Source organism: Pelodiscus sinensis, chromosome 1, assembly GCF_052426305.1.
Source record: "Pelodiscus sinensis isolate ZL-2025 chromosome 1, ASM5242630v1, whole genome shotgun sequence".
Classification (NCBI taxonomy): Eukaryota; Metazoa; Chordata; order Testudines; family Trionychidae; genus Pelodiscus; species Pelodiscus sinensis.
In genome coordinates this window covers 153732011-153754517 of record NC_143052.1, presented here as the reverse complement: position 1 = coordinate 153754517, position 22507 = coordinate 153732011, and the positions used below count along the sequence as shown (strand labels likewise).

The window sequence follows — 22507 nt, the reverse complement described above, 5'->3', positions numbered from 1 at the left end:
ATTTAACATGTAGTCACACCAGGATGATTTCCGCTAGACAAAATGCTTCCAGTCTAGATAGCAGGTTGTGAAGGGCCTATTGAAGGTAGTGGGCCATTAGAAAAAACAATGTACCTTAAAAGATTATTCCCCTATCAGGTGAGGCTTCCTGAGAAAGCTCTAGACAGCCTGGGCTGAAATTCTAACCCCAAAGAAGTAAAAGACAAAACAATCATTGACTTCAATGGAACCATGGTTTGACTTTAGTGGATGAGAATTTCTCTCTGGTGCCTGTTACACACTGCAATCTGAAGCATCACCCAAGTGGTTCCTGCTGGTCTTGGAATCTAAGGTCATGTCTATACTAGTGGCTAAACTGGTACTGCTGTGATCAATGCAGTGGTGTCAATTTAGCAGGTCTGTTGAAGACACACTAAGTCAATGGGCAAGCACTTTCCCTTCAACGTCTGTACTCCACCTCCCTGAGAGGCGGAAGCTGTGTTGATGGGAGAGTATTGTGTACACACTTAAAAATTGACCTAAGTTACGTCGACTTCAGTTACATAATTTACATAACCAAAGTCACGTAACTTAGTCTCACTTACAGCATTGGTATAGGCCAGCCTTTAGTATGCAAAACTTGAACTGACTTACATAGTCAAATAAAATACTTTTTAACCACCAAATTGAAGTCTTGATTTTCTCTCTCTTTTTAAAAAAGTATTCTTGTCCTCTTGCAAAGAAATCAGATGAAAAATCATGTGTTAAAATCTTATGCTTGCTATTTCATTAAGAAGGACATTCAAAAAATTCCAAATTCTGGTTCTTACAGAAAAATATAATTAGGACACATTGCACAAGTTCATGAAGAAATTCAAGTCAGCCTTATTATAATACAGTGATCAACAAGAAGACACTTTTCCTATGAGAAATATGGACAAATTACAGTACAGTAGACCCGCGCCATTCATGGTGGATACATTCCTGGCAACATCATGAATGACAAAATCTGTGAATACTGGGGGCTTCAGGTTGAGCTCCTCGTGACGCCCAGCCCCGCGATGAGCACCCCGCAGCTCCAGAACTCACCTCAGGCCATGAGTTGCAGAGAGCTCTACACAGGGGCCATGAGCGCTCCATATGGCTCCTGGCCCCAGTGGTGAGCTCCCTGAGGCTCCTGGCCACCACAGTGAGTGCAGAAGGACTCTGACTGCTGCTATCATTCAGCACAGCCCCCTTCAGACAGCATTCACCCCCCAGGCCGGGGGATGGGAGAGACCCACGGATACATGAAATCATGAATTGTGTTTCCACAAATCACAAGGATCTCCTGAAGCTATAAAACCATGATCTTTCAATTCACTCCTCCCTCCACCCCATTCAGAACAGCAACACTGAGGATCCTGCTTTTTACTGATTGAACTGGCTTAGGTGCTGCTGTTACAACTTTCTGGCAAAGGTTCAGAACTATATACTTCCCTGAAAGTCTAAAAGATTGCATTACAAAGGCCAAAGCTGTTAGTTGGGGGTATTAATTGACTTTTCTATGGGTGTTTCTTTGCTCTCCCTCTTTTTCTATTTGATCAGTGCTTAGTTTGAGAGCTTGTTGAAAGAAGGACCATCCTTCTTGGATATTTGGAAAGTGCTTAGGATGTTGTATTTACTTATCATACCATCCATTAAGTATTAATAAAACAACCTTACTGCAATCATAATCAAATTTAAAAATTCTTTAAACAACTTGGCCATGCATTTTCATCCAGTTCTGCTCCTTGAACTTCATGAAATAGCTATCATTTATGCAACATGCCCAGACTTTGATCCCAATTGTCTTGGCTTCTAATTAAATGGTGATTAATGATACTACCACAGTTCCTGTCTAATAAACTCTCTGGTGGATCCCTATATTATAGATTGTTATTTGTGCACTATGCTGCAGAACAGAGAAATTATTTTCAACACAATATTTTTCCCATGCTTCCATGAATGACTGTTGATAAAATTTTGTATTTCTTAGTAACTTTTTCTTTAACTGTAGAAGACATTGTACAAATTTGGTCGCTTACCTTTATGAGCTTTTCATTTTTAATTTTCCAGTGTGAGGATAGAAGCTGATGCATCAACAGCCATGGAAATAGAAGGTCTCTTTCACCATTGTTGAAGTACAGCATGGCCAGTAATAGTGTATCTTCCCATACACTATCTCCTGCCACTGTGTCTGAAGCCAGAACTAGAATCTATCAGGGTATGTCTACACTACCCTCCTAATTCGAACTAGGAGGGTAATGTAGGCATACCGCACTTGCAAATGAAGCCCGGGAATTGAATTTCCCGGGCTTCATTTGCATAAGCCGGGGCGCCGCCATTTTTAAATCCCTAGTCCGAACTACCGTTACTCCTCATTAGGAGGGTAGTGTAGACATACCCTCAGAGAGTAGATAGCCTCTAAGGAGCATTAGTACCTTCCACATGAAACCCTTTCCATATGAAGTGTGAAGTAGGGATATTAAATATTAAATAATTGACTAATCAAATAGTCAATGCATTTTGCATCAACTATTCGATTAATGAATAGGGCTGCGTGGAGCCTGGGATAAGCTGGGGATTCCCCCACTGACTCCAGAATTCATGTGGCACTGCAACTTTGAAACACTGTGGGGAGCCTGGCATCAGGCTGCACGCGGCGTTTAAAAGCAGCAGCACAGCGTGGAGCCAGGAGTCAGCTGGGGATTCCCCTGCTGACCCCAGGCTCTGTGCAGAGTTTCAAAGCGGTAGCACTGCACGGAGCCCAGGATCAGTGTGGGGAGTCTCCAGCTGATGCCAGGCTCCACATGGAGCTGCCACTCCAGCTGGCCCCAGGCTGCATTTCAAAGCGGCAATGCCACGTGGAGCCTGCAGTCTGGCCCCAGGTTCCACACAGCGCTGCCGCTTTGAAATACCCCCTTGCTCCCTCCTTGCTGCCACTTTTTGATAGAGGCAACAAGTGGAGGGGAGAGGGAGAGAGGAGGAAGTGACTAGTTAACTAACCTGTTGACTAGTCCTTCACATCTCTAATGTGAAGAAAAGGAATGGCCAGGAGGCATGAGAAAAAAGTGTTGGCGGGACGTGTATCTTGTTAAGGTGGAAAACTGCCATTATCTTTGGAAAGAAACTTAGCCAAGCCTGTGATATAATAAATCATATAAGAAAAGCTGGTAGATCGTGGACCAATTGCTAGAATCTGAAATTGTGAAAGAAAAATCAACCACCAGGCAATGATATTTCATATAAGAAATCTGAGCTCACTCAGGACATCCAGTGGCTCAAAAAGAACTTTCATCAACTTTGTCAGGACCATATTATCAGCTCATGACACTGGGAAGTTTCTGGAAAGGAGAAACTTGGAGTAGTGTTTGTCACTTGTTCTCTCATGCCCGAACTGGCAGGAACTACACACAGTGGGAACAGGAGAAAGACATGTGGACTAGATATCTTATAATTAAACAGTGCTCCCTGATCCTAACCAGGAGACCGAAGAACTAATTACCATCCTACTGGATGAAAGAAGCCCTGGGGAGAAGGAGGGACAAATTTAAAATAATGAAAAGAACTAGGGATGTAAGCAAGTAGTGGAGTATCAGAGGCAGCGGGGAGGAGGGGGAGGCAGGAGCCAGTGAATCATAGAACTGGAAGAGACCTCAGAAGGTCATCAAGTCCAGCCCCCTGCTCTAGGCAGGACCAATTCCAACTAAATCAACCCGGCCAGGGCTTTGTCAAGCCGAGACTTAAACACCTCTAGGGATGGAGACTCCACTACTTCCCTAGGTAACCCATTCCAGTGCTTCACCACCCTCCTAGTGAAATAGTTTTTCCTAATATCCAACCTGGACCTCTCCCACCACAACTTGAGACCATTGCTCCTTGTTCTGCCATCTGTCACTACTGAGAACAGCCTCTCTCCATCCTCTTTGGAACCTCCCTTCAGGAAGTTGAAGGCTGCTATCAAATCCCCCCTCACTCTTTGCTTCTGCAGACTAAACAGACCCAAGTCCTCAGCCTCTCCGCATAAGTCATATGCTCCAGCCCCCTAATCATTTTGGTTGCCCTCCGCTGGACCCTCTCCAATGCGTCCACATCCTTTTTGAAGTGGGGGACCCAGAACTGGACACAATACTCCAGATGTGGCCTCACCAAAGCCGAATAAAGGGGAATGATGACATCTCTGGATCTGCTGGCAATGCTCCTCTTAATGCAACCTAATATGCCATTAGCCTTCTTGGCTACAAGGGCACATTGTTGACTCATATCTAGCTTCTCATCCACTGTAACCTCCAGGTCCTTTTCTGCAGAACTACTACTTAAAAGCCAGTTCCCCCCAGCACCGTCTCTGCAGTGCTGCCTTCCCTCCGCTCCCCGCTGCCTCTACCAGAGGCAGCAGAGGGAGGTTGGGGGTTAGGGGAGGCTGCCGTGAAGCAGCCTCTGCCCACAGTGGGCAGGCTCACTGCAGACAGAGGCTGTTGCCATGAAACAGCTTCTGCTTGTGGTGGCCGGGGCTGCTGGACCTGGCGTGAACTGGGACTGAACAAGCTTGGCTCAGTCGCAGCTCACACCTATCTTGGACTGCTGTGGCTCTGCATTTTAAATGTAGTAAGAGCCAGGTGGTCCCAGCTCTGTCCTAGCTTGCAACAGTCCGGGTCCTACTCCTGCTGCACCTCTCCAGTTTAAATGCCTTTGCGCCTGGCACCTACTACATTTAAACTGCAGACACACAGGGGGGATAGTTCTTGGACTGGTGCAAGCCGGGACAGAGCACCTTCACTTAGTGATTAGTCATAGAATCATAGAACTGGAAGGGACCTTGAAAGGTTATCAAGTCCAGTCTACCTGCCCCCATGGCAGGACCAAGCTCTGCAGCCAAATACAATTTTTATCAACTACATAATTAGTCAATTCCCTGCCTTTTAACAGCCTGAAAAAGAATGGAGACATTTTTGGGACTCTTATAGAAAGGTGAATCTCTCCGACTCCCTATTTCCCCACTGAAAAGGTTATTTGCTATGTTGGTACAGTTACATAAACAATACAGCTTCCTATAAACATACCATGCACTCTGTCCTGCCTCCAGCCAAACTTCCACGAAGAGGAAATGGGATGCTTCTATAAGTCCTTGGCAGAATCCAAAAGCACAAACACTTCACCATCTCTCTCAGAACACTGACTCGCAGCCACATTCTTTCCAACCCTCCAGTTCACCCCATTAGCCAAAGCAGTTCTTTGCTTCATCCAGGGGTAGAGGAGTTGCTAGAATGATCAACTCTCCTCTCCTCCTCCCAGGCCAGAATACATTGCCTGCATGGCACTCCCAAACAGGGAGCCACGGACCCGAGCTCTGTTCCCCTATCAGGCAGAGTATCACACTGACAGCAGACTGACAAACTAGTGAGTACTTTGCTTTTTTAAAAGACATCACACGATTCACTCATTTTTCTGTGGATCGTGATATTATCCCCAGCACCCATATCTCCACCCCCATTCCAAGTATTACATGTCACTATCACTCTCAGCAGCTGAAGTTAAACTTCTTCTAGTTCCCAGTCATCCCTTTATCTGGCCTTGGGATTTCTCTGCATCCTGGCAGACATTTACAGAGCTCTCACTCACACCAAGTATCACATGCCTTTGATCACTGCTTCACGTTCCTGCTGCAGGTACTATGGTTGCTAAGTTCTGGTGTTTTGGCTGCCTAGCAACAGATGTTTCTTTATTCCAGTCAGGAGTGGATCAGAGAGTCCAGAGATAAAAGCAACAGTGATTTTCCACTGCTTTGTCATTGAATAGGAGCCCTATAAATCATCTGCTGTAATCAAAGTCAGCTTCTAAAAAAGGACTCTGTCCTAAAATTAACTGGGTGCAAACTAGAGATTAGATTCTGGACTCTGATAGCCAGTCAGCTCACAGAAAAGCTCCTTGGATCAGTTATAGTTAAACTGGACTGTGTCTTCCAACACAGGGCTAAATGTGCCACCTTTCTGCAATATGTTATGATATAGAGTCTGCAGGGGGAAAATCAATTAGAAATAGGATCAGAAAGCAGATCTTAAATCATAAACTCAATCAAAGACTGAAGAGGAAGGGAAGACGGAAAGCTGTAAGCTCAAGCACTTAAGTGTTTTAGTACAACTGCACATAATTGTACACATGTAATGAGCTGATTATGTTCATGTAAATTAGATAATCATGTTCAAATCCTGGAAATTGGAAAGGTTTATTTTTAGTTGCTCTAGATTAAAAACTTGTACAACTCAAAATCCAATCTTTCACTTCTTCTGAAAGCTTCTGCTTCTCAGATACCGCATCAATACCTCTTCCTTCTCCTTTGTCCATGCCACCTCTCACACTGATTGAAGGCTCTACAATATTTCATTTTTTTCTAATGGCACACATTTCTCCTCTCGCTCTCCCTGACCCATTAGAAATGTTGGGGGTTTGACAGGTATAACTTAGAAGCATTGATATTTCATACAAGAAAGTGAACCGTTCACTTGCAAAGTGTCTCACCCTCTCACACATGCAACTTCACCAATCAGACCACATTCTATTTAGTTCCCATGTTATTTGCTTCCACTATAATACGATGAGAGATGCTATTGGCCAACTCAATGTCTCAGTGGGTAAATGAGGAAGGGGTATATCTCCTGACACTTTCTCTTCCTGGTGTCTCCTTGAAACTAAATAACTCATCCATTTCTCTCCAACTTTCCCTGCCTGCAAATACAATTCCTGATTAGGCCTGTCTGCTCCTCTACAATCCTCCTGCTCTCTACCCCCTGCAACTACTGCACCTACTACTCAGGCCAGAGCCAGGGTTCACCTGCTTGTTCCCCAACCTCTGTTCATCCCACTGGAACTGGGGCTCTCTAAAGTAATGTCTACACTACAGAAAAGATCGAACCTCTGGAGGTTCCTTTTTAGTGTTCAATTTAGCGGGTCTAGTGTAGAACCCCTCCCCCCAAATCGAACACTGAGGATAGCTCCTGCTAGTGTGGTGCTCCTCATTTAGCGAGGAGTAAGGGAAGCTGATGGGAGTACGTGCTCCCATCCGCCTCCTGCAGCATAGACCACAGCGGCTCAGCTTAAGGTAAGTCAATCCCAACAACAAATTTTGCATAGCTGGATGGTGTAACCTTAAGCTGACCTGCCTGGTCTAAGTGTAGACCAGGTCTAAGTGGGTCATCTACTCTAACATAACTACTGCTGGTAACCCTTTCAGTGGTTTGCTTATCTCCTTCTGCGTCAGCCTATGGCTGTGGTTGTGCATGAGGAGAAGTGTTTAGACCAGGGGTGGGCAATAATTTTTTGCCGGAGATCACTTCGGAAAGTTTTGAAGGGGCGGGGCATCAAGTGGAAGGGGCGGGACCAAGATACTTCCAGGCTCCCCTCCCCCAGACAATGATTGGTCTGGGGCTGACGGAGTGCCTTTGCCACCACCCCCCAACGTTTTCCTAGGTACTCATGCTCCTGGCATGGGAAGAGACTTCCCACGCTACCCTACCCCTCAGCCAAATATGGCCTGGGAGCAGGGGAACGTACAAAACCTCCTCCACTCTCCCCATTCCTGTGAGCAGCGCATGGTGCTTCAAATCATCACATGCTCCTGGCAGCGCAGAAGGAGACTTTGCACACTCCCCCGTGCCCAGGCCCTAATTGACTTGGAGGTGGGGGAACAGCAGGACCTCTGCAGGCTGGATCCACCTGCTTGGAGGGCCAGATCTGGCCCGCAGAGGTCCTTTTGCCCACCCTTGGTTTAGACACTGAAGGGATAGTGGGGTATCACAAAGCACTATAATGTGCTAAACTCTAACAGCAACAAAATTAATAGGAGTCAAAGGCTAAGTTTATGTGACTTTAAAGCTGAGAGTTTAATTGCAAAAGGAAGTCAGAGACAAGGCTCTCAACAGCAACTTTAATGCTGGTACATTGCAACAGGTACATTTACAATAGGCTCTTTCATCACAGGATACCAGGTAACATAAAACACTACATATGTGCATATAAGATGCCACGGTAGTATTGGTATAATTTGTAAGAGACCCAAGACTAGAAAGTATCTAAGAAAGGTTGGATGAAGAGGGAGGAAGAAGGCCTATAAGAGGACAGGCCTTCAGGAATTAAATCTGCTCCCCAGCAATTGCTCAGCCATAGGCAACATACAGAGGGTAGGATGAGGACTAAAAAGGGAAGAGATTCCTGATGTTTCATCGGGTAATAATAATTATGCATGAAAGTTAAAAAAGCCCAGCTCAGGCCCTTCATTTTGTAATTTACAACTCACTTTCAGGTGCCTGACAATTTTGCCATCTGCTTTTTCCACTTTAATCAAACAGATAAATATGCCAATCTGTCTACGATCAAAGCCCAGGGCTGCTGCTGGTGCTAAATCGTTCCAGCTCTGGCTGCACAGCATAGTTTTCAGTAGCAGATACTATGAAAGCCCTCACTGACAGAAAGGGCAAGTTAGCAGCAAGTTCAAGATCCTTTGTTGGGAAAACCATTGTTTGCAGCAAGCTCTCCAGCTATCCCATCTGAAAGTGAGAAATCTGGAGACCACTACTACCCCCTCCTCTGCTTCTGCTTCCACTTCCACTTCCACTTCCACAAAGGAGGCACTGAAAATGCTGCAGTGCCCTACAAGCTGCTTAGGAAAAATCTCTGCTATATCCAACATATTATGTCTTCATACAAATATCTTTAGCTCTAAAGAGCCAAAACACTAATAGAAACAATGTTTGTAGTATAATATTTGTACTCCTGCATCTGAAGGCTAGGGAAAGAAATGTAATTGTTTATCCGTGGTTATGCATGGACATCAAGCTTTTCTAATAAGCATATGACAAAAGGACATAGCATTCCCCAATACAGATGACAATGTGCTTTCAGTGAGCTACAAAGAACGATAGCTTTAAGTAATTTTAGTTCAACAGGAGCTACGTCTTCTGCTATAGGATTCAAATTTCCTAACTACTGCCATTAAGTATAAAAACAAAATGTGGAAGAACTGAAGACATAACTATGTTGTATGCAGCTAAGCAGATATAGGAGAAATGTTGTAAGTCTGTTTCCTGTGTAATGCACCCTTCTCCTCTAGTGAAGATGGCAATTTGAGAAAGCTTTTACAGACTAAGTGACATCCTTTCATGGAAATTTGCATTTGCTTTTTGTTTTCTTTATTCTAAAATGCAACTTATCCAAAGCACACAAATTGCTCTTTGAAGATGAAAATCAGCACAATAAACCATGTAAAAGGCAGTGATTGTGATACACAGCACTTCTGAGTCAGTAGTGAAGTGCTCCTGACCCTGAAAACTTTTACTCCCCCAAAATTAGTACTGTCAGTGTGATCAGGTCCATGTTACTTACCTTCATTAATTGCATGAGGCTTAATAATGCAGCAAGTACAGTTTGTAAATTTCGCACTATTGGCTGGACCACGACCGCCACTTGAGGGAAAGAACAACTCCAGCTCCTGGGTGTAATTGAAATTGAAAATATTTTAGTATTACACAATTGCATGACTCAGATCTTCAGAACACACAATATAGTTTTGTGATATCCGCAGCCTCATTGGTTTATATCGTTGTTCTTATAGCACTATATTTAAGTACATAATAATGACCATACTGGATCAGACCAAATGTCCATCTTGCCCAGTATTCTGTCTTCTGACAGTGGCCCAGAGGGAGTGACCAGAACAGGTAATCATAAAGTGATCCAGTCACTCACTCCCACCTTCTGGCAAACAGAAGCTAGAAACACCATCCCTGCCCATCCTATCTAATAGCTATTGATGGATCTAGCCTCCATTAATTTATCTAGCTTTTTTTTTTTTTAACCCTGTTAATCTTGGCCTTCACAACATCCTCTAGCAAGGAGTTCCATAGGTTGACTGTGTGGTGTGCGAAGAAATATTTCCTTTTGTTTTAGACCCGCTGCCTATTAATATCATTTGGTGAAACTCCCTCCCACTTCTTGTGTTAAGAGTGATATTTACTCCTTCCCTTATCTATATTTTCCACACCAGATAGGATTTTATGGCCCTCAACCATTTCCGCCCCCCCTAGTTCTCTCTTTTCTAAGCTGAAAAGATCCACTCTTACTAACCTCTCCTCATACAGAATCTGTTCCATAACCCTAATCATTTTTGTTGCCACTGTCTGAACCTTTTCCAGTTCCAACCTATCTTTTTTGACATGCGGCGACCACATTTACATGCAGTATTCAAAATATGGACGAACCACAAATTTGTATAAAGGCAATATGATACTTTGTTTTATTCTCTATTCTTTCTTAATGATTCCCAATTTTGTTTGCTTTTTTTGAGTGCTGTTGCACACTGAGTGGATGTTGAGAGAGCTATCCACAGTGACTCCAAGATCTCTCTCTTAAGCAGTAACAGCTAATTTAGACGCCATCACCATATATGTGTATGTGTGTGTATATATATATATATATATATATATATATATATATATATATATATATATAGTTGGAATGATGTTTTCCAATGTACGTTGCTTTGCACTTATTGATATGAAATTTCATGCGCCATTTTGTTGCTCAGTCAAGCAGTTTTGAGAGATCTTTTTATAGCTCTTTGCAGTCTGCTTGGGACTTAGTATCTTAAAAAGTTCTGTATCATCTGCAAATTTTAGCGCTTCACTCGCTCTTTTTGCAGATTTGAATAGAACTGATCCTGTATAGACCCTTGGGAGACACCACTAGTTACCTTTATTTCTCCATTCTGATAACTGTTCACTTATACCTACCCTTTGTTTCCCATCTTTAAACCAATTCCCAGTCCATGAGAGGACCTTCCCTCTTATCCCATAACAGCTTCATTTATACTTTTCTCTCTAGTTCCATTGATATAATGATTAGCCATGCCCTGGCTGCTGTGAGCATTTCTTCTTCACTTTCCCACTTCAATCTGTGCAAAAAGTTGCTGCCATAATTTCCTTTCCCAACATTAGCTGTTTCCAGTTTTCTGCATTCAACTCAAGCTTATTGATTCTCACTTTAACATTGCTCCACAAATCCTCCCCACATCTACATTTCTGATCTCATCCCTCCTGCCACACCCTTTGCCTGTAGGAATGGTGGGAATCCCCCACTCAATTCTCAATATGGCACACACAGACTAGAGTCGATACTAACCTCCTTCCCCCTCATCTTCATATCATCCTTGAGACAAAGAAGAAACTTTAGCCTGAATTTTTTATCTGCCTTCTCTAACATCTTTTCTTGCCTTCAGGACTATACTTTTTATGTTCCTGAATGTGGGCTAATGAGACCCATATGCTCTGGCTGCCAGAGCAAAATAGCTCTGCAGAGGATGCAGTACCCTATAACATGACATCCTATTGCACATGTTCTGATCATGCCTCTTTTCCAACTGCTCCTTTTGTTTCCTTTGCTCGCTGCCAACTCCATGTCTTCCTTCCATGTAATTCATCCACTGTGCTCAGAACAACCTTTCAATTAACATTATCCAACTGGTCTGAATGTAGCCTCCAAAAAGATGGGTTAGTCAACTTATCAAAGGGAATTTGATTAATTTCCTTTTAAAGGAAACAACAACAAATCTAGAGATGTTACCACTAAATTCATCTGATTCTTTCTTGTATAACAGTCTCATGGCTAAAGCTTATGTCCTTGAGTTCCCTCTGACTATGTTTCAGAAGGAATTAAGCTGAATTTAGGATTTTCCCATTCCATACCCTCTTGTTCCTGTAATGGTTGTGATCCTTATCTAAATAAAGAGCCAAACAATGCAATTTTCCAATTCTTTAAAAGAAAAGAAGAAATAACTTCTGTTTTTTGCTACTACCAAATGTACCTTTGTTTTTAATATTTACACCTATCTGAGGCAAAGAGTCAACTTCCTGGATCCTTTTATAAACAATGAAGAGCATGTTTCAAAGACTCTATTCTGGTCTGTCGCCACTGACTATTATTAACTTTAAATAAATAAAGCAATCCCCATAGGCCACAACATCAGGAAAAAACAAAATAAGATAAAATAATTACAAGTGTAACACTTTTAACTGCTATACAAGCATCCCTGAGCTACAAACATCTGCACATACATATAAATGCTCACCTGCAACCTTGGGGTAATGGTGATCAGTGCAAATGCTGACGGGGGACTCTGGAGGAGCAAAGGGCAGCCCCACAGCCAGTGGCTAGAGAGAAGCAGTGCTCTGAAAGGGAAATTGCTACTTCTCTCCAACTTCTAGTCCACAGCTTCCCCCCTCCCCCGAATCCTCCAACCTGTGCTCACTGTCTCCTTGTGACTGGGTACAGCCTGCAGGAGGTGGAGGGGAGCCAAAGGATGGAGCTGGTCATAGGACGTTACCCCAAATACGGCCTGTAGAAATGGAGATGTTATCCCTGGATAGCCTAGCTGACAAACCTTCAACTTGATATGCAATTCAGTCTGTGAATCAAAACAATTGAACCATCCTCAAATGAGCTTAGGTTTGTTTTCCTTTCAAAAGATTTTTTTTCCAGTATGCTTTAATTGACTCTCTTTCTTCCCAGGCAAGTGTCTAAAATCTGAACCCTACTAATTTTTTGGACATCTGGTATGCAGTTACCTAACACTGTATGGCACCTGCCCATTAAATTCATAATCCCAATTGCTTCAGAGATAAACTCCAGTATTCACAAGGTAAAGAGGAAAAAACCCACGACAACATATATAAAGATATATGCAAGTCTACCAAAATAGCAAGCTAAGCATTTAGTCACAGGAAGAGTAAAAATTAGCTAGCCTTTTAAAAATAGTTACTATAATATGACAAAAAGCAGCATTTCTAACATAATTAAATGCAAGAAAAGTAAAGCAACAATCTTATCAACAGAAAACATACACTTATTTCTCTAACTAAAATCTTGTGTTAAAATATAATCTTTCCTACAGCCTCTTTCTTCAGAGGCTGCTATTCAACTAGCAGTATGCCAGAGCTGAAATACAAGATATAGCTACACTACAAAGGTTACAGAAGCAGCACTGCAGCTTTGCCATTACAATAGACACTTGCTACATAGGGTTTTTCCTGTCACAGCGATAAATTCTTCCATGGACCTAGCAGTGTCTATACCGATGGCTTTGGCTGACTTAATTACATCTTTTAGGAGTGTGAATTTTTCACACCACCAAGTGAGACAGCTATGTTAATCAACATTTTAGGTGGAGACCAGACCACACTTTGACTCCTATCTTTCCAAGTGAAGTTACCCGGATCTTTCAGTCTTACAGACTCAGATCACAAGCATGAATAACCACTGTGATCTTAATAGCATTCCAATGGTAGTGAGTTTCACCTGGCTTGACCAATTCAATGTACACATCTCACTAATATAAAGCTGTACTTAAAAGATGTCATGTAAGATATCAAAAGAACACTAACAACACAATGATAATTAATATTATTGTGTGGTGTATGTATGGTGGACTAATGCAAAATTACAAACATATTGGAAGTTACGTTCTTAAAATGTGTCTGCTAGGCAGGGTTGAAGCTACCTCCACCCTAGACAAAGAAATGTGGTTCTGCTCCTTTAGAAGTACTTCCAGGTTACAATAAGAATCAATGGGAACATATTTACATAAGAGGTGAACAAAAGCATCAATGCCACAAGGGGAGAAGATAACCATTCAGCATCACAGCACAGAAAAGAAACTGCAGGAAACCAATCAGTTTCCATTATAGAAACAACCACTCAAGACCTTCATCAGACTCCATGACACTTTCTCTCACAGCTGGGGCTATTAACTTTAAGAAAGATTCATTTTCAAAACTTCAATAAAAGAGAGGGGCTGAGATCCACAAGAGATCTTCCACCTAAGCTGACAAAGAAACTGAGCACTTTTGTCTTTGTGGGAGATCCTGATTATCAAGGTGATCAGCCATCTTGTCAGAAGGAAGTGTGATAAGAATCTGACCTTGAACCAAGACCACAGGTTTTTTAAGTCATAGACTTTAACTACACATCCAAGTTTAAAGTGTTGCCTTGGTAGCTCTTTAACTCAGCAATGTGGTAATGGCAAGAGCACTGGGAGAGAGATCTGCCAGAGCTCTAGGTAAACCACTTCCACGAGGGGAGTAACGTACAGCACTGGGAGTCTGTTTACACTGGCACTTTCTAGCCCTGTAACTTGCTATGCTCAGGGGATATTTTTTCACACCCCTGAGTGAGAAAGTTACAGCACAGTAACTTGCCAGTGCAGACAAGCCCTTGGCCTCTAGAAAGTGTTTTTCACTTTGATTTGCTTATAACCATTTCAAATTCTCTCCTTCAGACCTGAACTCACTTAAAACCCTATCTCATTTTGTTAATCAACTTGTTTTATTTTTAATTTAAAGCATCCCAGTGCTGTGTGTGAATGGAAGTGATTGTTAACCCCAGTTAAAGTAATAAACTTTGAACTCTAAATCTTATTACAGGCAGTCCCCGACTTACGTGGATCCGACTTACGTCGGATCCCTAGATACGAACGGGGTGAGGCAACTCCCGCACATGCGCAGCAGCATTCCCGGGGCTCGCTCACCTGGGTCCTAGGATCCTCCTCCTCCTCGGGCCGGCTCCGACTGGGGTCCCGCAGAGCTGCCGGGCAGAGGAAAAGTGCCTCCCCACGCCCGCTGCCCCCCCCACCCCCCTGCCAGCAACAGGCTGCCCCCTCCCCTGAGCAACAGGCTGCCGAACAGACAAAAGCAGCCTCTCTGCCCCTCCTCCCCTCTATACATGCCAGGCTCCCGGAGCGCAGCAGCGTCCCCGGGGCTCGCTCACCTGGGTCCTAGAATCCACCTCCTCCTCCTCTTCGGCCGGCTCCAACTGGCCTCTGCCTGCAGCAGCTGGCCACAGGGACAGGGATCCCGCAGAGCTGCCGGGCAGAGGAAAAGTGCCCCCCCCCCGCGGCCTCGCAGCCTCCCCGCCTCCCCTGCCAGCAACAGGCTGCCCCCTCCCCTGAGCAACAGGCTGCCGAACAGCAGACAAAAGCAGCCTCTCCGCCCCTCCTCCCCCTATACATGCTGGGCTCCCTGGGCAAACAAAGACTCCACCAAAACAAAGTGCTGGCCTCATTGTGTTAGCAAAAAAAGGACCCTCCTCCTAGAACCCTGGGTGGTGTGTGGAAATAAAGCTATTAGCTCAAAGCATGGTGCAGAGCTGTTTGGTATTTGATGAGTTACTCCTTTAGTCCTGAGTTTGTCACAGGGACAGAAATAGATGTGAAATCTTCTGAACTGGGGAACAGACAGCAAAACAAACATTAGAGGGGAGTTAACCTTTCCCTATGCTATCCAAGACTAAAAAAAATGTTTGGCTAGAGTTTCCCCTACAATATGTACCAGTTCCGACTTACATACAAATTCAACTTAAGAACAAACCTACAGTCCCTATCTTGTACGTAACCCGGGGACTGCCTGTATTCCTCTGAAGGTTCCAGGAAAGAGTGGGATGCTACAGAGCACAAAATTTTGGGAAAATTCGGGACTGGGAGTGTGCTGGGGATTACTTGGCTAGTAGTTATCATGGATGGTGTATAACAGAGCATGACTGGAGAGTAAAAAGCAGGCTGCTGAAATCAAATTGATGAATAAGAGCTACCTTACCAAAGAGAAACAAGGTGCATGGCTGTCTGCTGGTGTTCAGGCTGGGAGCCATAGCAGCACAGCAATTAAGGCCCCTGGTTTAGAAGGCAGAGGGTGCCATAACTCCTGATTGGTCTGGATTATATCCCAGAATGTAACCAGCACCTTCACTACTCCATTTCCTAGGCTCCTCCAAGCCCAAATTCCACTTCCCATCCGTACCCATTACATGCAACCCAGGTTCCTCTGTGTCCTCAAGTCTTGCTGACATACCATGACTCCTTACAGTGCCATTATCCCACAGATTTTCTCCATGCACCCACCCCCAAATTCTAATCCAGATCCTCCTCCCCCCCCCCCCCCCACACGCTCCCATCAAAGGACCCAGGGCTCCCAACATGTCAATTATCAGAGCTCTGGAATGGAGAGGGCGGTGTCCCAGGCCCTGCACCTCTCTAGGGACAGTGCTGAAGATGACAGTTGAGATATGTGGGCTGTGAGTGGCAGAAGGGAAGTAACTATGATTGGGAAAGTATGAGTGGAACATAAATGGGATGTTGAATGATTTCGCTACTTATTTCCTTGCTTTTTAGAATTTACATTGCTAAGCCATATAGTCTGCATAATTAACACAAAGTTGAAGCTTCTCCTGTGTATTCTGTATATATACACATATATACCCTTGGAAGGATTAGATTTCAAATAGGAAAATGTTGATTTTAGCATACACACACAAACCAACATTTTCTTCTTTTATAACAATCAAAATGTACACATACGCAAAATAAGAGTTCCTGGATCAAATACAATTATTTAGATTTTTGAATTGTTACAAATGGACTAACAAACAACAATAAGAGTGGGTATTCATTCATTTAAGTATCAGAGGGGTAGCTGTGTTAGTCTGAATCTGCAAAAGCGACGAGGAGTCCTGTGGCACCTTATAGACTAACTGAAGTGTAGGATCATAAGCTTTTGTGGGCAAAGACCCACTTCATCAGATGCATGTCATGTCATTCATCTGACGAAGTGGGTCTTTGCCCACAAAAGCTTATGATCCTGCACTTCATTCATTTAAGGATATTTTATTCTATTCTGAGGTGTGATGTGGATCATTTCAGTTTTTACAGTTTATAAAGCTTTAGCCTTTTCAAACTCAATGTCTACTGTCATTAAAGAATTTCCTGACTGCCTCCCCATAAATTCCCTCAACTGTGAACACTTAAATCAAGTTGCAGTGGGTGGAGAAGGTCTAGGTTGGATATTAGGAAAAACTATTTCCCTAGAAGGGTGGTGAAGCACTGGAATGGGTTACCTAGGGAGGTTGCGGAATTGCCATCCCTAGAGGTTTTTATGTCCTGACTTGACAAAGCCCTGGCTGGGATAAGTTAGTTGGGGTTGATTCTGCTTTGGCAAGGGGACTAGACTTGATGACCTCCTGAGGTCTCTTCCAACTCTATGAGTCTATAATTCTATGATTCTACTAAATCAATACAAATCTAAAACCAAGTATGTACAGACATCAATATCTGCTGAACTCATACAAAGAAATAATTGAATTCCTCCTAGAATGTGATAGATGAGTTGGCATCAGTGTCCTAGGACAAATTTTCTAAGGTTAGTCCCTCTGTGCCAGGGTGGGAATATGTAGGCAGCATACTTTGCATAGATGCTATCTGCACAGTGGATCAGATTGTCTACAACTGTGTCACTGTGGAACATTTAAATCAGCACTACGTGCAAATGAAAAAAAAATTGGATTTCCATACTTACTGCAGCCTCATCATAAGATTAAGTAAAAATACAGCTTTATAAATGAACATAATGAATAAATATATTTAGAAAACTTACTCGAGCAGCAGAAGCAAAAGAATCAGGTCCATGAGCTGCATTTCTTATGCCGTCTGTTCCAAACATTGCTCTAATGCTGCCCGGAGCCTCAGAACGAGCCACACCAGAGTTCGCAGGTCCCAGTAACTTTTGCCACTCCGACACAGCATCATCTCCTAAAATCTCCATGACAACAGTGGGGCCACTTGTAATAAACTGGAGCAGCTCACTGCAAAAGAGACATAGCAGGCACAGAATTCACTGTACAGAAAACAAAATCTATGCACTGGTTCTCAACTCTCACTAGTATTACAGGAAAGGATAACAGTCCATGCATGGCACAAGTAATCACACAGTGGTATGTAGCACAAGGCTCTGGAGCAGCGGTTCTCAAACATTTTGCCCCATGGCCAACATGGCTCAATGCAAACTTTTTATAGACCAGTCGCTAATGGAAACTCACCATTAATTACATAACTGCACCCAAGCCATTTTGCTAGCGCTATCGTTAGGGAGAGCAGTTTAATTTAACCAATGAGAAAGGAAATATTAATTGAAATATTAATTTAAATTATTAAACAGACTACGTACTTTAACTTTCTCATGTTTATTTAAAATGAATTTTGATTAAGTAAAATATTAATTTATGTACAACACAAAAGGTTCCCATGTTTTCTTTATTTGTGGCGGGGTGGGGAACCTTTTTTGGGTCCAGAGACACTGACCCACAGAAAAATAAGTTGAAGACCACACAAGTGAGAAGCAAAAAAACCCACCAAAAAATAATATACTAGGCTCTGGGGTTGGGACAAAAATGGAGGGATTTAGTGTGTGGGACAGGGCTGCCAGCAAGAGGAACAGGGGTGCAGGAACTGGGCAAGAGGTGGAATGCAGGAGGGGGTGAAGGTGCAAGGTCTGGGCGGGAGGAAAGGCACAAGCGGGGGTGAGGGAGGGCAAGACTGGAGTGCCAGCGTGGGCTCCCTGCTGCAAGGGAAAGGAAGGGAACTGAACTCAAGCCACAGATCAACCACCCAAAAGGCAGCTGTGGATCTCGGACTGCAGTTTGAGAACCACTGCAAGGAATGGAGGAATACTGGATGGGATAAGGCAAGGACAGTGGAGACAAAAGACCACTGGTGAGCCATTCTTTCCTTCTAGTAGTGCTCCTTCCACCTTGTAGACTCGTGGTGTCCATCTAGAGAGACTATTCAGCCTGTACATTTTTTCTCATTGTGGTAACAAGCATGCTCTCACAACTAGGGAGGCCCTGCACTAAAAATGTTTTACTTCAATTACCCACTCCACCATGTGCTTCTCCCCCTATGAGATATGGAGTAGATTGTAATCTCTGCATCACACTAAAATGGAAAACTGAATTCTAGTGAAAATGGTCCCTATTAGCCTTCCTCTGATTTGAACATAATAATCTAAAATAAAGTTTGATTAAGGGAAAAAGTAAGGTTAGAAAATTACAGCATATTTTTATAATTTTTATTTCTAATTTGCTTAGTACAGGCAATGTGCTCAGTGCTGTACAAGCCACAGAGATACAGATAAACTTTTCCTTGAAGTTTCTCTGCACTGAATCAGACTGAGAAATCAACATACGGAGGAAAATGAAAGTTGTTGCTTTTTGTGTTACAAACTCATAATTTCTTGGAATCGTGGAAATCATAAGATATTGAGGGGAAGATATGACTAAAGAGGTGGCGAGGTAAGGAAAACAAACAATACATGGGTAAAGACTCAAAAACCCAAAAATCCAAAAGTTAAGTTTGAATATATGTAACCTTAATTCTGCTCCCTTGAGCATACGCATCATTAGATAACTGTCAGTTACACAGTCACATACTACCATCTCTGCAGCAATCCATCTCATTCAGTTTGAAAGCTGGACATTGCACAATGAATGAAAGTTACATGAAGGTTTTTTATTCAATTATTCTTAAAGTTACATTTTATGGCTTATCGACACAGATGCACAAGAGAAAATTTCTGAACAGCTCATTATTTCTTTTAAAAAAACAAATCTTGTTCACTTATTTATGTTAATGCATGCTGTAAAACACAATTTAACATTAACATTTAATCACCAAGAAGTTAATTGCTATTTTCCCCCCACTATTCAGCAAACTTTCATTAGCTACCAATTTCGCTAATTAAATTAGGAAGTCCTGTTTATGAAATACTAATAAATCTCTAATAAAATGCTCTATGTAAATGGATGTGAGAATTTAAATTTTGTAAGTGTGAGGACACTTCTTCAGTTCCCCAACTGTAGCAAAATCTCATAGAACAGATATCAAGTATTGCTGGATGGCCGACAGAGTACATTATAGTGAATTGAGGGTTTACAGTTTCTCAGCTTGCAGTTAGTTTAGAAATCCATGAAACAACACTACAGACATTCTCATTCATTTACAAACTTATTCAAGCAGACATACTCAGCAAAGTAAAAATGATAGCTCTGTTTTCCTAAGAGCTTTATTATAGTCTGGCATTTCCTAGGGCCATTTCTCTACAATGCACAGAAATAAATCTGCTCCTACGCAAACCAAATGCTGCTTCTGGAATTAGGTGGCAATTATGATATTCCCACTGCTCAGGAAAATCTTGACAGTGCTGCACTTGGTTATCTGTCAGTTGCAATTTTTTGTTCTGCATGACCAGAAATATAAGTTTCCCAAACAGGGCTGACCTTGACCAACTACACTGTGAGGGTATGTCTACACTACAGCGTTATTTCGAAATAACGCATCAACACACAAAATGCATTTCGAAATAGCTTTTTGCTATTTTGAAATAGTGCGTTCACACTGAGAGGATGCTGAATCGCATTTAAGGCCAGCCGGAACCAGGTCCAGCAGGGCATCAGGTCAGGAGTTACTTTGTGTGGCTGCTGCCTGAGGCTGAGGCCTGTGCTTAAAGAGACCTCCCCTAGACGGAAAGTTCTCAGGTTTCCCTGCTTGCTCACCTATGAATAGAAATGAATAGAAATATTTAAGAAACTCCATGAGGGACAGCAAAGCATTTTGTCTCTGTGTGTTCTGGTTGCCCTCACTCGGGACATCACAGCACTCTGCAACATGGAGCCAGAGCTGCCCCTGAGCACTCTGGTGCTTCTCATGGACGCATTGCTGTGAGCCTGGCTGCACTTTCTGCAGGCTGCCATCTGGGAGGTTCATTGGGGGGCTGTCAGTATCCAGGAGGTCCTGTGGGAGAGCTTCGACCTTGAGGAGCATTAAGAGCCTCCCTGGTCTGCCCCACTGGGGGCTTATGCCTCATTCCTCCCTCACATCCTTCCACTTACCCCTCTCTAACCCACCTTCCTGATGCAAAATAAAATACATGTATTTTCATGAATACAAACTCTCTTCATTTAACAAAACTGGGGTGAGGGAATGAAACTCTGGTGAGACTGGGGAAAGGAGGTGGGAGAGGGGAGGAGGAAACCTGAGAGGAGGGAGCTGGAAGGAGGAAGCAAGGGGAAGAAGGGGGAAGGGAAGTTCAGGGCTCAGGGTTGGGGGTCTCGCCAGACCAACTTGATTGTCATGCAAACCTGCTCCTGGGTTCTCATGTGGCCTTTGGTGGCCAGGTTGGCAGCTCTCCTGCCATAGACGGCTGCGTTTCTCTGTCAAGTGCGGAGATCATGGACGTTGGGGGGCATCCCCCCCAAACCTGAGTAAGGTCCACCATCTCCACTCTGGACCAGGAAGGCGCCCGCCTTCTCCGGGCCCTGTCAGGCTCCAGGGAGCTGGCAGACTGCTCCTGGGGAGTGGTGGAGGGCTGGCTGCCAGTGGCTTGCTGGCTCATGTTTTGGGGCCACTGGGTCAGAGGCAATGACTGCTGGCTCTGGGCTGGCAGATTTGGAGCTGGCACAGGCACTGTAGCCAGAGTCTACCCCTTTAAGGGCTCCAGGGAGCGGGAGAGGAGTGTTCTTGGTTGAGGCCAGAGTGGCCACCAGGGCACCCTGGGAAGGGCTGGAGGACCCCTATGTCGAAATAAGTTTCTACACAGCCCTTATTTCGAAATAGCAATTTAGAAATTGGTGTTATTCCTCATGGAATGAGGTTTACCAATTTTGAAATAAGCCCTCTGCTATTTCAATTTAATTTTGAAATAGCAGTTTGGCTATGTAGACACTAGTAAAGTTATTTCAAAATAACTTTGCTGTGTAGACATACCCGAGTGGTTAACCTGGGCCCAGACTCAGGAATACATTAGCTACCCATGCCTTCTTTGCTAATCAGATAAAGCCCAGGTGTAAATAACAAATAGCATTTATTCATTATGCACTCTAATTAAACTTGATAGAATATCACAAAACTGAAAATATTTTAGAAAGCTACATGCGCACAAATATATAAATATTTTTATCCCATGTTTGTGGAGAGATTAAATATTTCATAGTTACATGTAATGTGAAACAGCAAGAGCCACACAGAGTATTTTGTTCAGGACCATATAGATGCCACATTTTGAGATACTTGTGCTTTTGCATATTTGCTGGCTGAAGAGTATCAGGTACCCTGGATGTACTCTGCAATTTTCACTGATTGCAAGTCATATTCTATAACTGTAAATTTCCCTTTTCCCATTTCTTTTTTCACAAGGGTCATTTTCACTTCTCAAAGGGTGGATGAATTCATTGGCACTTGATGTGACATGGGATTGTGGAACTAGGTCCATCTTAGGAGGCTGGAAGGGATTCACACAAAGTTTTACCTACGGGCCCTTGTAACTTGAGCACAGTTTTGATTTTGCCAGATTCTTTTAGTATTACAAGCACATGAAATGAAAGTTCTCTTGGTCAATCTTTTCCTGTACAGTAAATGAATAATACCTCCAAAGTATGCACTTACTTGTAAAAAGGCCTTGATTGATGATCTACATAGAGATCCATTGCTTCTTTCCTAGAAAAGATGTAAAAAAGAAAACAAACCCCGCATGAACCATTAATGAACAATTATCCATTAACATGCCTGTAACGTGGGAAGTCTCTTCCCGATACCAGATAGTTTGTGGGTGGCCTATGCTGTAAATCATGAGGGTTAATATACCTCATA

General features: G+C 43.2%; 1 protein-coding gene across 6 annotated transcripts in view; it reads right to left on the bottom strand.

The window, feature by feature from the left end:
• NME7 (NME/NM23 family member 7) overlaps positions 1 to 22507 on the bottom strand; it is a 174888-nt gene that overhangs the window by 81752 nt on the left and 70629 nt on the right. For all 6 annotated transcript variants that reach the window (XM_089772739.1, XM_089772733.1, XM_089772749.1 and 3 more), the window contains 3 exons: positions 22304 to 22354; positions 17463 to 17670; positions 9376 to 9481 (listed from right to left, as the gene is read on the bottom strand). In XM_089772739.1, the coding sequence (XP_089628865.1) occupies positions 9376 to 9481; positions 17463 to 17670; positions 22304 to 22354 (365 nt within the window). The remainder of the gene's footprint in view (positions 1 to 9375; positions 9482 to 17462; positions 17671 to 22303; positions 22355 to 22507) is intronic.